Here is a 14279-nt window from a genome sequence, read left to right as displayed (position 1 = left end):
GGGGGGGGGGGGGGTGCAGCACAGAGCCACAGCACAAAGGGACCAGCTCCGCCCACTGCCCGTGGGACAGCCTAACCCTGCCGGGGGGTGGGGACAACTCCTGCCATCTTCACACTAACTAAATAAAAACCGCCCTTCATCCTAATACATAAAAACCCCTTGTTCTACATTCATGTTCAGAAAATACAAGATCGAAAGTGTAATCTAAATGCTGCGTACCCCATTCCTCTTCTCCCATACTGTATTCAGTCGTCTCTAGTTTTGTATCCCACCACTCAGCTGAGACTTCCCTTATCCAGGTCTCTTTCACACTGCTCAATCTAATTTCCCATCCTCCTCGGCAGATTTGGTCATTCCCTTCGACCTTATACTTTCTTCGTTTGGCTCCCGGACTCTGCTCACTTTCCTCCAACTGCACTGCCCCTCGTCCTCAGGCTCCTCTGCGGATTCTTCCTCCAGTGAACAAGGGAGTCCCCAGGGCTCAGGCCAGGGTCTCTTTATCTCACCCCATGCTGTTCTCAGTCAGTGCCAGATTCAAACACCACCTGTGTGCTGACAACCCTCACATCTCTAGCTGGACCCCTCTGTTTAATCCAGACCCATCTATTTTACTGCATACTGACATCTCCACGTGGATGTCTCAAACGTCACGTGCTGAAGACAGAATTTTTATTTTCCTCTGCATATCCTCCCCTCAAACTGCTCCTTCCACAGTCCCCCAGGTCAAAAACCTTGTAGTCCTCTTTGACTGCTCTTTCTTACACATCTCATGTCTGATCTGTCAACAACATGCTGATTCTACCTTCAAAACATACTGAGAATTTGAGTATGTCTCGCTAACACCGTAATTAACCCTCAGGACCAAGCCACCACCACCTCTCACGTGGGTTCCTGAAAAGTCTAAGAGGTCTCCTTGCTTCTGCACTTATTCCTCTGTAATCTATTCTCAACACAGCCAAAGTGATCCTGTTAAAACACAGGGCAGGGCAATTAAGTCATTCCTCTGCTCAAAACCCCCCAGTTTATCCTCCAAAGGCCTACCCTTACTTCCCAACTCATTCAGAGTAAAACCAAAGTGTTTACAATGGCTTATGAAGTCCCTACTATCTACTATATTCAGCACATTTCATTGGTCTCCTTCCATTTCTTCGAACCTATCCCAAACTCCTACCTCAAGGCCTTTATCTAAGCTATTCCTTCTGCCTAGAATACCCTTCATCTAGATTCCCAGTTTACTGTAGCACCCCAGCTTTCAGGTCTTTTCACTTGTCACTTTCTGTATACCCTATTTCTGAGATATGCCCTGACCACTCCATTTAAAACCACAGCCGTGCCCCACGCCCCCCACACATACGTATAACCCTTATTTTCCTCTTCTCTAAAGGACTTACCATGTTGTGCCATGTTATATAACTTATTTATTTTGTCTTCTACGCTCCCCCCACCAAAATGTAAGCTCCACAAGTACAGGGATATTTTTTCTATTGTTCACTATAGTGCCTCAAATAGTAGATTAATATTTTAACCCTTAGGGATTACATAATATTTTCATCTAGTTAAAGACAGTCAAACTTGAATTTCAGGAAATCGACAGTATTTTCTGTAAAGTAGCATCTCCCCTCAGAAAGGGAGCCAGGTACACAAAATCCCAAACAGGATAAAGACTCTTCAGACCTCTTTCTTTCCGCATAACCACAAATGTGGAACAAAGGGGACACATTTCTGCTCCACTTTGATCCTCATCTTCCTGAGTCTATGTCGCAAGCTTAGTCTTTCTAAATCCTGTAGTTTCTCATCATCTTCCCTGGTTTAGCCTATTATAATCCTAATACTCTTTTGTGAGCCTAAACTCTTATTATTTACTGCAAATTTGGCAGAAGCTAAACCAAGGAAAACAGCATCAGTTGGCATGAAACCAGAGGTGGTTAGAATCTTCCTGCCTCTAAAAGCCAGGAGAGTTAGACATAAACCTTAAGTTCTGGAAAGGATGGAAAGGAGGATATTATTAGCGAGACTCGGATCATAAAATGTAATTCCTTAGCCTTGCCTTTCCTTCCACGTGTTTTTGTGTTGACCGCAGCCTGGTTTCCATCCAGCTAGCTGCAAGCAGATCCACCAGTGCTCCACTGGGGTTCCTCCCCACACCCCATTCCTCACCCCTTGTGCACCCAGGTTCCTGGGTCAATACCAAAAGAGTCAGGGTTTCTAGAAAGAGCCTTTCCCCTACTTTTTCCCCACTCCTTGGGGCTTAGAACGAACCTGGGCTCCTCTGGGCCAGCCAGGACTGATGAGCCCCTGGACTAACGCCTCAGATCACCTTTGCTCTTAAGCAGACCTGAGAGTGAGGGCGCCAGGGGAAGCCTAGGTTTTCCTGCATCTGCAAGCTACCACATTGCAGAAACACCTTTACCGGCTCCATCACCATGTCGATGGCTCCCCATCCTCGGTTCTAACCAGACCGCTCTGCAGCCTCTGCTTCAAAGCCTGAACCTACAAGGTTATCTGGGTCTCTCATACTCAGTCCCCAGCCTCCCTCTGGCCAAATCCCTTCTCCAGAGATCTCATACTTGTCCTCATGAACCTAGCCTATTTTCGGAGCCCATGTCCCTAAATGACGGCCACCAATCACAGGGTTCCAGAGCATCTGGCTATGTCACCGTGTGCTCGACTAGATCCCCCTTGGATGAAATGCTTTGAAGATTACAGTGTGATTAATTATAGTTCATCGACACAAGGGAAGAGAAGCTAGAGACGATAACAATAATGTCAGGAAAAAAATAGCATGGAGCTGTACACCTTAAACCAACACAATGCTGCATGTCAACTATATCTCACTACACCTGGAAAACAACAGTGTGGGGAACTATCCAGGAAAAAATATTCAGTTAATAAAGCAGATCATAAACAGATTTTCACTGCGCTTAAATAAAAAAACCAAACCGGGATCCAGCTGGTTTCCCACCACCACGAGATCACCCAGTGACTCTCCGTAAAGTCAGCATTTCACCAGGCGCCTTTCACCGTGAGCCCCATCCACACCTCCGGGTGGGGCTGTGTCCCGTTGCAGCTCGTCCCCAGCTCCCCACAAGCAAGAACACAGGCACCGTATGTCCAGCTCGGTTCGCCCCTGAACATTTCAGATAGCTGGGCATGGCAGTGTGGGGGCCCTGCCGAGAACAAGCCACACCGGGGCTTTGCAGCCGCATTTCTTCACCCGCAATTTACGCAGACGCAACAGCAGTACCGGCTTCGCCGACCTGGTCACATCACAGACACCGGAGCGACGCAGGAAAACTCGGACGCACTTACCGTGCTGCTAAGCGAGGCCACTCAGCCAGCAGTGCGCGCGGAGGCCTTGTTTCAAAGGAAAGGAAAACAGAAATCCTGAAGGAAACAAACTAATTACGAGAAGCATTTTGTTCTCCCTGTTGGCCAAACTATATAAACACACTCCGTTGTATGAAAACGCTCGGCTCTTGATCCTTGTAAAATCTGGACTGTTTGGGAGTAAGGCCTGAGCACACACGCGCTCCGCCTCGCCTTGCTTCGGTTTGCCTCAGCAAACGGCAGCTGCACCTCCAAATGCCAGACGGAGAAAATCAGAGCGCTGATATTTCGGCTCCTTTTGCTCTCCTCCGTCTTCTTTCTGTTTTCAGTTTTGCTTGGTGCCAGGCTCCCTCTGAGCCCAGGTTCGTACTGGAGGCCCGGTTTCGGATTTAAATGTTTGGGTGGGATCCACGTACCTGGTTGTGTCCTGGCATCTGCCCAATCCACCTGCCTTAGCCCCGGAGCCGCCCGTTTTCACGGATGCTGTCGCTCTCTGCCCATAGGAAAAGGCTTCCCTTACAAGTCGTGCCTGAGTCCCTCGGGTACTGGTTTCTCAAGGCACCTTATACGCCTCATTTGTTTACCAGGGAGGCAGCTGTTGGGGGAATATCTGTGGACGAGGGAGCTGGAAGTGCAGGGGCCACAGTGACCTGGGGGGAAAACACAAGAAGCTGCGTACGCGGCCCCTGCCAACCAGGCGTCAACGAGCATCAGGTGTGCGACCATCTAAAAAGCACAACAACATCACAGACTCCCTAAACACGCTATGAACACACAGTTAGAGAAAGATAATAGCTGGATACAGAAATCTTGTATCAACCACACATCGAAGGAAACCATGCTTCACAACTTTTAACTCCACTCACGTGGTCTCAAGAAATGACTCTCGATATTCCCGAGGCATGACAGTGAAAAATATGGGGATTTAGCCTAAAAATCCCCTTTCAGCTTGGGTGTTCTCAGACCCATTGTTAAACCTCTCAAAACATAAGTATATTCTATGATCCTTAAGTTCTAGTCCTTGTCATTCTAAGAGTTGCCAGTCTTCACCCCTTGAAAAGGAAAATGGGGTAGTGAAGAAGTTAACACTGACGCTAGAATAACATTACCAGTGTAATTACCAGTGCAGACTATCTGCTGCAAAGACCTCGCTGAGGCATGCCAATCTCAAACAGCCTAATACACTAAAATCTGTTCTTGAGAAAAATGCTTTTATTTTCACCCAGGGAATCGGTGCGAACTCTATAGGCGTTTGCCAAGCACATCAGCACGTTATTGCACAAAGCTCTTCTTAGATTAGAACTAGTGCTCCAAGAGCATCAACAAGCAGCAGTTAGAAAATAAAACCAGAAAGGGCCAGTTCCATGAGTCCGTATCAATTTCATATTCAAATGGGAAATATCTGTGTCAGTTCTGCTTTGGGGCTCTGACCGTAGAAGTTAGAAAAAAACCACGAAACTGCTCTGCTACTTTAAGTAAGATACAGGATACACTGGTGGGCATTCACAATTTTCCTTCACTGAAAATCTCATTGAATGTAACAGGGAAGTCATTGAATACAAGGTCTTTCTATTATATCCAAGTGATTTTCACAGTAGGCGATCTGCTAGTACGCCACAGGAGTCCCACACTGTGAAATAAAACGGCATTGCGGATATAGTTTCCTGTGTGTTCCCTTTTCAGTCCAGAGCACTGCCTCGTTTCCTTACTCTTGCTGAATTGAGTAAGTAATCCATAAAGAATGAGTGAGAAGAGGAAAAGAACATAATGAGGTGTTTTTGGGGTTTTTTTTTGTCTTTATCAATAATACAATTGTGCTCTGCCAATTACTGGTGTGGCAACTGTATACCACACTTTGAAAATAAAACCGAAAAAAGACTTTTGCCTTGCTAAAGTGGCAGACAAGCCATTTGCAGCAAGGGGCAAAAATAAGTAAATCTAGGTGGATCCTGGCATGCTTTTCCTTCACATATGGTGCAGTGATATGGTACATGAGTCAGAGAAACACTTCTTCCCATCCCCCTCTTCAAATGAGACTAATATAAAATCTATTTAGTAAGGGCATTCTGCACATGGCATCCTATGAGCTTAATTTTCTTTAAACAACGCATTAATAAAATCACAGTAGCATCTAATAAGATTTTTAATTCCTTGAGGGTGAGAACCATGGCTAATCTTTAATGAGTCTAATTTAGCGAGAGCATTTAGTTCCCCTCTTGGTAGGAACAACCAACAAAACAGTCCTAACCCTACAAGATACATCTGTATAGGTCGTATGACTGAAGGGTCCAGGATGAAATGGGAATCAGACCGGTCAATGTACCTGTATGTGCTCAGCAAAAACTGGTTTCCAGAGTCACTAACAGCAGACACTGATAGCAAGGCTACCCATGAATGAAGGAGGAGTTCTGGAAGTAACGATATACTGCAGAAAGGGTTCCCATTTGCTGGTACAAAGCAGTACGAAGAATAAGCCTACAGAGCATGAAACCGAGACACTAGAGTTCAGTAACCTGTTCCCCAGAGAACCAGAGCTGTAAATACACAGCCCCGCCCCTGAGACCTGTGCCACATCTAGAGGCACTGAGGGCAAGATTTCATAAAAAAAAAACCCTTCTCCATTTTGTGAGCACTCTCTAGCTAACCAAAACAAATTGAAGATGGAGTCGTAGTACTTACAAACTCTGGGGTTCGGAAATCAGGCTGATTTTCCAGTGATCCAAAACTGCAGACAGTTGTCTGTTCGAGGTTGTCCAACACTAAAAATAAACAAATAAATAAAGCATGATTTTCATTGGCTCATATACTTTTAAATCACCAGCACTGGTGTAACAACTGCATTTAGCATCTGTGGCACAGCTCCAGGTTTATGTTACTTAACACTCCCTGCTATCAGGGACATTCAAAATCTTTGGTAGCTGTTCCATCTACTGGACAATGCCGTGCTTGTAGGATATTTGTCTTAAAATGCTTGAGGCTAGATCAACTATGGAAAATCATTTAGCTTCTACTTGGAAGGACACAGCAACTACATGTTATAAAACTCTAGCTAAGGAACATTTTAGCCTATTATTGTTCTCTTTGCAACTACATCTCAGAGAACTGATGTGGAGTCATTTTGAGGTAGCAATTTTCTGTTTTAAAATCTGTTGAATTGCACTATCTGATAGAAATATACTGGGAGCCAAATAAAATTTTCTAGTAGGTACATTTCGAAAATGAAAAAGAAACAGGTAAAATTAATTTTAGTAGTATGATTTATTTAACTTGATATACCCATATTATCATTTGAACATGTATTCAATATAAAAAATTATTAGTGAAATAGTTTACATTTTTTTGATACTAAGTCTTAGAAAGCCAATGCGTATGTTATACTCACAACACATCTCAATTTGGAATAGCCACATTTCAACAGCTTAATAGCTACATGTGACTAGTGGTCACAGTGCTAGACAGCACAGTGTGGGAGGGAAAAAGGAACCAAACCCAGAAGCTGGGTTGTTCTGCAAGACAACAGTCTTACCATGTTCACAAGTTCCTGATATGAATAAAAGGAATTGTTCCAGATCAATAGATACAGAGAAAATGAAACAACCATCGGCAGTGTGTGCTTCTAGACTGGATCCTGGCTTAAACAAACCATATGCAGAAGACTTAAAAACAAATCGGGGAAACAGTGAATATTAAGTGTGGGATTATGTTAAAGAGTTATTAATATTGATAAGGGTAACAATATAGACTGTGTGGGAAAATGTTCTTAATTGAATGAACTTAAATATGCTTAAATATTTAAATATGTTTAAATAAATATTTAAATAAATTTAAGTAAATATTATAATTCATCAACAGGTCTAGCCCCTTCCATAAATCCACGACATGAAAAAGGCAGCTAGAGATTTAAAGAGCCTAAAGAGCTATCTCCAATGTGTGTTTTTCTCCCCCCACACCACCAAACAATTAACTGAATTCCGACGCTATCTACCTGAAGATTCAGACCACAGGTTAAGGGCTCGTCCCACAAGACAGCCCCCAGCAAGCCCAGGTTGTCACCCGTGCTCCTGATTGACTGGTTAGAAATCAGAGGTTCCAACCACCCTCTCCTTGGGTTCCATTAATTTGCTAGCATGGCTCACAGAACTCAGAGACACATTTACTTACATTTACCAGTTTATTATAAAGGGTATTATAAAGGATACAGATGAAGAGCCAGAAGAAGAGGGACAAGGGCAAGGTACATGAGAAGAGGCCCAGGGCTTTGATGCCCTCTCTCTACGAAAGCACCACTCTCCCCACACAGGCACACATTCACCAGCCTGAAGCCCAACCCCGTCCTACGGGTTTTTGCTTAGGCTTCATTACTTAGACATGATTGATCGATCACTGGCTGTTGGCAATTGATTCAATCTTCCTTTTCCTACCTCCTTCGAAGTCAGAGGAATGAACTGTTCAACCCTCTCATCTCCTGATGGGTCCCCTTGCAACCAGCCCCCACCCAGTGGTTACCTAGGAGGTTTCCAAAAGTCGCTTCATCAACATAACAAAAGGCACCTTTCTCCATCTCCTCACTTAGGAAGTTACCACTGGAGGAGCTCCTGCTGGGAAGTAAGGAAGACCAAACTTGTATTTCCTATTATGAATCACACTATCACAACAACCATTAGCAGTATATGCGACTCATCTAAATCCTAACTTCGACCAACCAGCTATAAAGGACAAATTTATCGAAAATAGGAAGATTGTGCATGGAATAAGCATTAAATTGTGTTAAGAAATTACTTCTAATTTTATGAAGTGTGATGTTATCTTGGCTTTGTCGTGCCTTTTTAAAACACACGCTAATTTTAAAAAATCCATTAGAGGCTTTTGTGAAGGAAAAGGCTGAGTCCCCATCAATCCAGAAATCATTCCCTTCAGTGGCCCAAAAGAAAGCTTAGTGGGGAGATTAAAAGGTCTCTAACTGGCTGTTCAACAAAACCCAAATGTCAGCCAACAATTCAGCTACCAAATACTTAGGTTTGGCACATCATTAAGAAACATCCCAATATCTAGCTTAGATTTTAGATTTACTCAGAATCCTGTCCACTAAATCCAGATCACTGTACACCTATGAACCGAAAGGAAATGCCAGGAGCCATGACAACACAAACACGTGATTCTCACTGTCGAAAAACTGAGTTCATCATAGAAGACCCCGAAATGCGAACCAAAACAGAAACAAGAAACAGATGGGGTGGGCCAAAGCCTACAGAGCCGCAACCAAAGCCAAAATTACGGGGCGTGCCCCTGAGAACCCCAGAGGGCTGTGGCAGTTACTGCTCAGCCTGTTACACTTAGCGAATTGCAACATAATAAACTGGTTTATTCCAACATCAGAACAACGGTTGTCCAAGATAGATTACATTCTTGAAGGCTGCTTCTAGGGCTTGCTAAAATGTGTTTAGACTGGTGGCTATGACATTGTGCTTTAAATTGGGGTTTTGCTGCTTGGGTTACATTAGGAAGACAAGACCTAAACTTTTTATAATATTTAGATATTAAAAATTATGTATGTGGTATTTATGACACATTGGTTTTTTGTTTTTTGGGGTTTTTTTTTTTTTTTGGCAGAACCAGCAAGTCACTGAAACGTAATACTGCAGATATTTTTAAAAATGAGTTATTGTAAATCTGATGGAGCGATCGGACTTCTGCATCTTCTCTGGATTACTTTTAGAATTGGACGCCCAGGGGCGCCCGGGTGGCACAGCGGTTAAGCGTCTGCCTTCGGCTCAGGGCGTGATCCCGGCGTTCTGGGATCGAGCCCCACATCGGGCTCCTCCGCTGTGAGCCTGCTTCTTCCTCTCCCACTCCCCCTGCTTGTGTTCCCTCTCTCGCTGGCTGTCTCTCTCTCTGTTGAATAAATAAATAAAATCTTTAAAAAAAAAAATTAGGCATCTGAGGTCAAAAGACAGGATAGAGTTGCTATCGAGGTGTTTTTTTGTTTGTCTGGGGTTTTTTTTGTTTTTTTTAAGGAAAGGCTTAAGGAAGTACGCGTTTGCAGAAAGCCAGAGAAGAACCAAGATGTATTACCCAGATGTTTTACCAAATTAAAGGCATCTCTGCAGCCTGAGAGGATCTGTGAGAGAAAATATAGAACTATTAATAGTTTTAGTCATTCTGCTGGTAATGGAAACTAATAGATTCACTGCTTAATGTCAACACAAAGGAGAAACTGTAAATTTGAGTGAATAAAAACAGAAACGGCCTTACTGAAACATCATCTAGGTAGAACAAAGCTGCAGCTGTTGCTCTCATGACCTAATCTAGTTCTGAGAAGCAAATGATTTATGATGCTAATATGATAATTATACCTGTACTGCTGAAGGGCTCCCGTTACTGTGTGATAGTCTCATGTCTGGTAATCTAACACAGCTGAAAAGTTCATTTCTCAGCAAAAATAGTCAAAATCAAGGTGACACTTTGAGGGCTTTTTATAAAAAACAGGGCACAATCAGGGAAAAAAACATTCTAATAAGGCAAAAATGTTAATTTTTTCCCTTATATAAATCATTTTTCATGTACCATTTTGAAATGTATTTTTAGTACTGTCAGCATGCTTCACATTACACAACAGAAGCACCACCTGGAATGGCTTCAGGATTAGTTCATTTAATTTCAGCATTTGCAATAGAAAAGTGTATTTTTGTGACCTCTGTGTTATCTGTTCATCAAAAGGCTGACTAGAGACCTGAAAACTAGTTATTCTAATATGATGAAAAAACTTTGGCCTTGACCTATCAGTGGAATTTTGTGTGGATGTCCTATGAAAGAACAATTCCAAGTCAAGTTCGACGAACATTCACTGCCTAGTTTATATCTTACACAGTCATTGTGTTGTTAGGCCCTGGGGATACCGAGAAGAACCAGGCAAGCAAGTCTCCCTCTCCTTGAGAAAAAGAAATTGAGACATGATGAATATTAATTTTAAGCTCATTAGTGAGTGCCAGGCTACACAGACCTAGGAAATACTGAAGGAATACTCTGGAAAGCACTGTACACACATCTATCAATTGGTTTCTGTAGGTAAAAGTCAAATAATGGAGGGCTTGGGTCAAAAGAAATCCACTAAATTCTACTTTTCCAAAATTTCATAATTAATCACCTAACGAATAGTTAAAAGTGAAAAAATAGCATATTTTAAAAAACTATCAATGTAGGTAAGCATAGTAAGATTAATCCAGTCACTGGTGGTACTAGTTCTGACTTAATTGGCAGAACAAAATGAAGGGCCCAATATCTACAGGTCTCGTCACTTTAACGGGTTCATAACAACACAGTGGAAACCTCACCAGAGAGTTGCAATTCATATGATTATTCATCTATCAATTAGGACAAATGGAGTAACTAACACTTATTATCCATTTGCAAAATAGATAATTTCTAGAGCAAAGCTAATTTGAGACTTATTAAAAGTGGGTGATAAAAGGAGCCATTATCTACAATTTTATGACTTAGAAAATCTATTATCCAACAGAAAGCACAAAAAGACCTTTCAGGAAATTCATGAGTAAAAAAAAAAACAAACAACAAAACCCAACGTGCCTGATAAGTAGTGCCCAGCAATAAAAGTAATCAGAATTAGGCAATCACACTTTATCTAACAGCACCAGCACGGGAGTGGGTGGGTCCACCTGACGTATTTATTATGGTGATTAGTTGCCACTGAAATGATCAGACTCATGGTGAATACATGAGAGACAGCAGGTAAAAACAGATGAACCCCGGGCAAAGGGCACTGAGCACGGATTAAAGGGATTGACTGAGTTCAAGTCCTGATTCTGCAACTTTAGCTGTATGATCCTAGGCAATAACTTAGTTTATTTATCTGAAGTTGTTAATAAAATTACTGTCCCTTGTTATCTCATAGGGCTGTGCAAAGGATACAAATGACAATTCAAAATCATGTTGTAAAAAACTACAGCACTCTATAAGTTAAGTTCATGTACACAGACTCCGAGATTTGAAAAAATGTAAGCAGAAATTTCCTGAGTGTGTTATTTTATGCTTGGCACTTCGAAGTTTCTAGTCTTATTTAATTCTATTTTTAGCTTTGTTTTCCCAGATGATGAAAATCTGAGGTTATTAGTTGCCTGAAGTCAACCACCAAAAGTGACACAATGAGAATCTGAATCTGTCCAATTCCAGAATTGGACATATTTTTGAATCTACTGATTTGTCTCCTCAGCTGCTGTGAATACTTCCAAGGGGCCCCCCATTGCTATATACAAGCTGATAATGAATCAAGATGGCATTGTATGTATAAGTCAAATAAATATTAACCAACAACCTATCTTGAAAAACAAATGATAGAATGGTACAATGAAATTTATTAATTTAGCTAGGGCAATTAGAAGAACTAATGGAAAACCTCCACAAAATAAGTAAACAGATACAATATTCGGGCCAATGGCTACAGACACACACGTGCCAAGGATGGAGCTAGGTGACAGGAGTACAAACATCAGGATGGAAAAAGTACAGAACCTGTCTTCAGGAATGTCATGACCTAGTGAGTAAAGTAGTAAAGAAATACCAAAGGAATGGCCCATTCACCTTGAAATGAGGATGTGGTCACATAACCAGATCAGGCAGGATGTCTAATGATCTGCCAGGCAGTCCTGCACCTGAAACTCTTCTCCCACTTGACTAGAAGTCTCTGAAAACTGGTCTCAGCACGCATCTGATATTTGACCCGAATGCTAGCACCCAGCCATCACAATTCTTAAAGTAACTACACCCTTGGGCCACCATTTCCTAACACCACATACCTTCCAGATATTACATGGGTCCACTTAGTCTCACGACCCACATCACTTACAACTGAGCTTCCCTGACAGGTCCCATATTATCCTGTGATAGGCATGTTTGGTCCTCAAGTGCCAGTATCCCTTTCTCTGGCCTCAGTCTAACAGAATCTATTGTATTTTGGTGACAATTAAGTAGGGAAAAATCTATTTCCCATATTATCCATAGGTTGTAAGCCTGAAGATTACAGAACCTGTCATATTAAATGAAATTCTAAAATGAGGGCGAAGAGTCACCATAAATAAAAAGAAAGTTAATAATGAAACATAAAACACAAAGACAGGAGAGTTTCTTTCAAGGCTGAGATGGCTGTGTTTTACCACCGAGGGCCATGGACTTGAATTCTAGGACCTCTACACAGCATAACTCTGTGGCTTCAAGCACACCATTTAACCCTAAATCTGCTTCCTCATCAATAAAGTGCAGATTATAATACCTACATCAGAAGGTCATTGCGAAGAACAAATTAACTGACACATAGACAAAAGGGACTTGAGAAGTGTTAAGTACTATATAAATATTGGCTTTTTTTTTTTACTTCAATCTTTAACAAATTCTGGCGTTCTTAACCTTGTTAGGCACCGAGTTTTCCTCCTGACTTTTCACCTTGACTATTCTTTTTCATAAAATAAATTCAAGCATTAAAAAAGCATAACATTAACTCAGCACATATTTTTGAATGACCTCAATGTCCTATGCACCATTGGCTGCTACTCGCAATGAAAAGAGATGTGATTCAGGAAATGTTTCCTCATTTTTCTGAATCTAGATGGATGATTTTTTTTTACCCCAGCTTGTTACTGGCACTTCAACTCAATGACGGAATATTTAAATGAAAAAAAAAATGTGATGTTATCCTCTAATCATTTCTGGAATGCAATTTCAAATTCGAGTTGATGGTTTCTATTAGAATTCTGTTTTTCCCATCTTAAGGCAAAAGTGTGCTCTCTCACTCTCTTATATCTGCTCTTTCTCTCTCTCAGATAATTCTGGAAGTGGAAGAAATAGCTGAAGGTCAAAGAAAAAAGGAATGAAGGGAAAAATGTCGTTCATGAAGATGTCAAGTTTGGTAGGGTATGGAAATTATTGACTCATGTCTGAAACTCAGTACTATCCATCAGGCAATTTAAAAAATTAGGCAATTTAAAAAATTAATATTCTCCCTACATTATGGTAAAAACTGCCTCGTTTCAAAGTTTCCCCTGCTGTGCTTGCTATTTTTGATTAATATACTATAATCACATTGATTCAACTACCTAAGCCAGAGCTGGGGTCATTCTTCACTTTTCCCTTTCCTTACTTGACGTTTGGTCAGTCACCAAGTTTTATCCTTTTTATTTATTTTTTTTAAGATTGTATTTATTTATTTGAGAGAGAGGAAAGCACGCACGTGAGTGGTGGGGTGCAGAGAGGGAGAAGCAGACTCCCTGCTCAGCGGGGACCCCAATGCGGGACTTAATCCCAGGACCCCAGGATCATGACCTGACCCGAAGTCAGACACTTAAATCAACTGAGCCAACCAGGCGCCCCATTCTTTTTATTTTTAAACTCCTCCTAAGTACATTTTATCTGGAATGCACATCCCTTCACTGCCCGCCCCCAATTTTACTCTTTCTTTAAATTTGTATTCCAATGACACCATTTATGTACCAAGTTAAGTTACTTGCCTCAACTTCATGCTCCCATAGCACTTTGCATTGTCTAGTAAAACCTGTCAAGTCATTATAGGTGCCCAAAAACTCAACTTGCATTATTAGTTATTAAAATACAGTATTTTTCAATTGGTCTTCTAGAATGTGGAAGAGAAATAAAGATGAGTGATTATTACACACAAATTTGCAGCTTTACACTAAACAGAGACCCAAATAATCCCATGGTAGTTGCTCTCTCACAACTGGCCACCACCACAGAAGATAAAATCTGGGGAAAACATAGGTTTCTGTCCCCCTTATTACACTGTATGGTCCTGATTCATTCTTCTTCTCCCCTGGTCCATGAGCTCTTGGAGGAAAAGCCATTATCTTATTCCTTTGTTTCCTCAGAATTTGAAACAATACCTAATATATTAGAGTCTCCATGAGTGAACCAAAAATGGGACGAATTAT

General features: G+C 41.6%; 1 protein-coding gene and 1 pseudogene across 3 annotated transcripts in view; both read right to left on the bottom strand.

The window, feature by feature from the left end:
• Positions 1–2441, bottom strand: part of LOC100468198 — a 26636-nt pseudogene extending 24195 nt beyond the window's left edge.
• The window catches only part of ANO6 (anoctamin 6), a 180431-nt gene that overhangs the window by 105072 nt on the left and 61080 nt on the right, over positions 1–14279 (bottom strand). For all 3 annotated transcript variants that reach the window (XM_019809093.2, XM_011236194.3, XM_019809094.2), the window contains one exon: positions 6007–6086. In XM_019809093.2, coding sequence (XP_019664652.1) covers positions 6007–6086 — 80 coding nt within the window. The remainder of the gene's footprint in view (positions 1–6006; positions 6087–14279) is intronic.

Source organism: Ailuropoda melanoleuca, chromosome 16 (genome assembly GCF_002007445.2).
Source record: "Ailuropoda melanoleuca isolate Jingjing chromosome 16, ASM200744v2, whole genome shotgun sequence".
NCBI lineage: Eukaryota > Metazoa > Chordata > Mammalia > Carnivora > Ursidae > Ailuropoda > Ailuropoda melanoleuca.
Note: the sequence above shows the minus strand (reverse complement) of the source record. Positions and strands in the feature narration are given on the sequence as shown.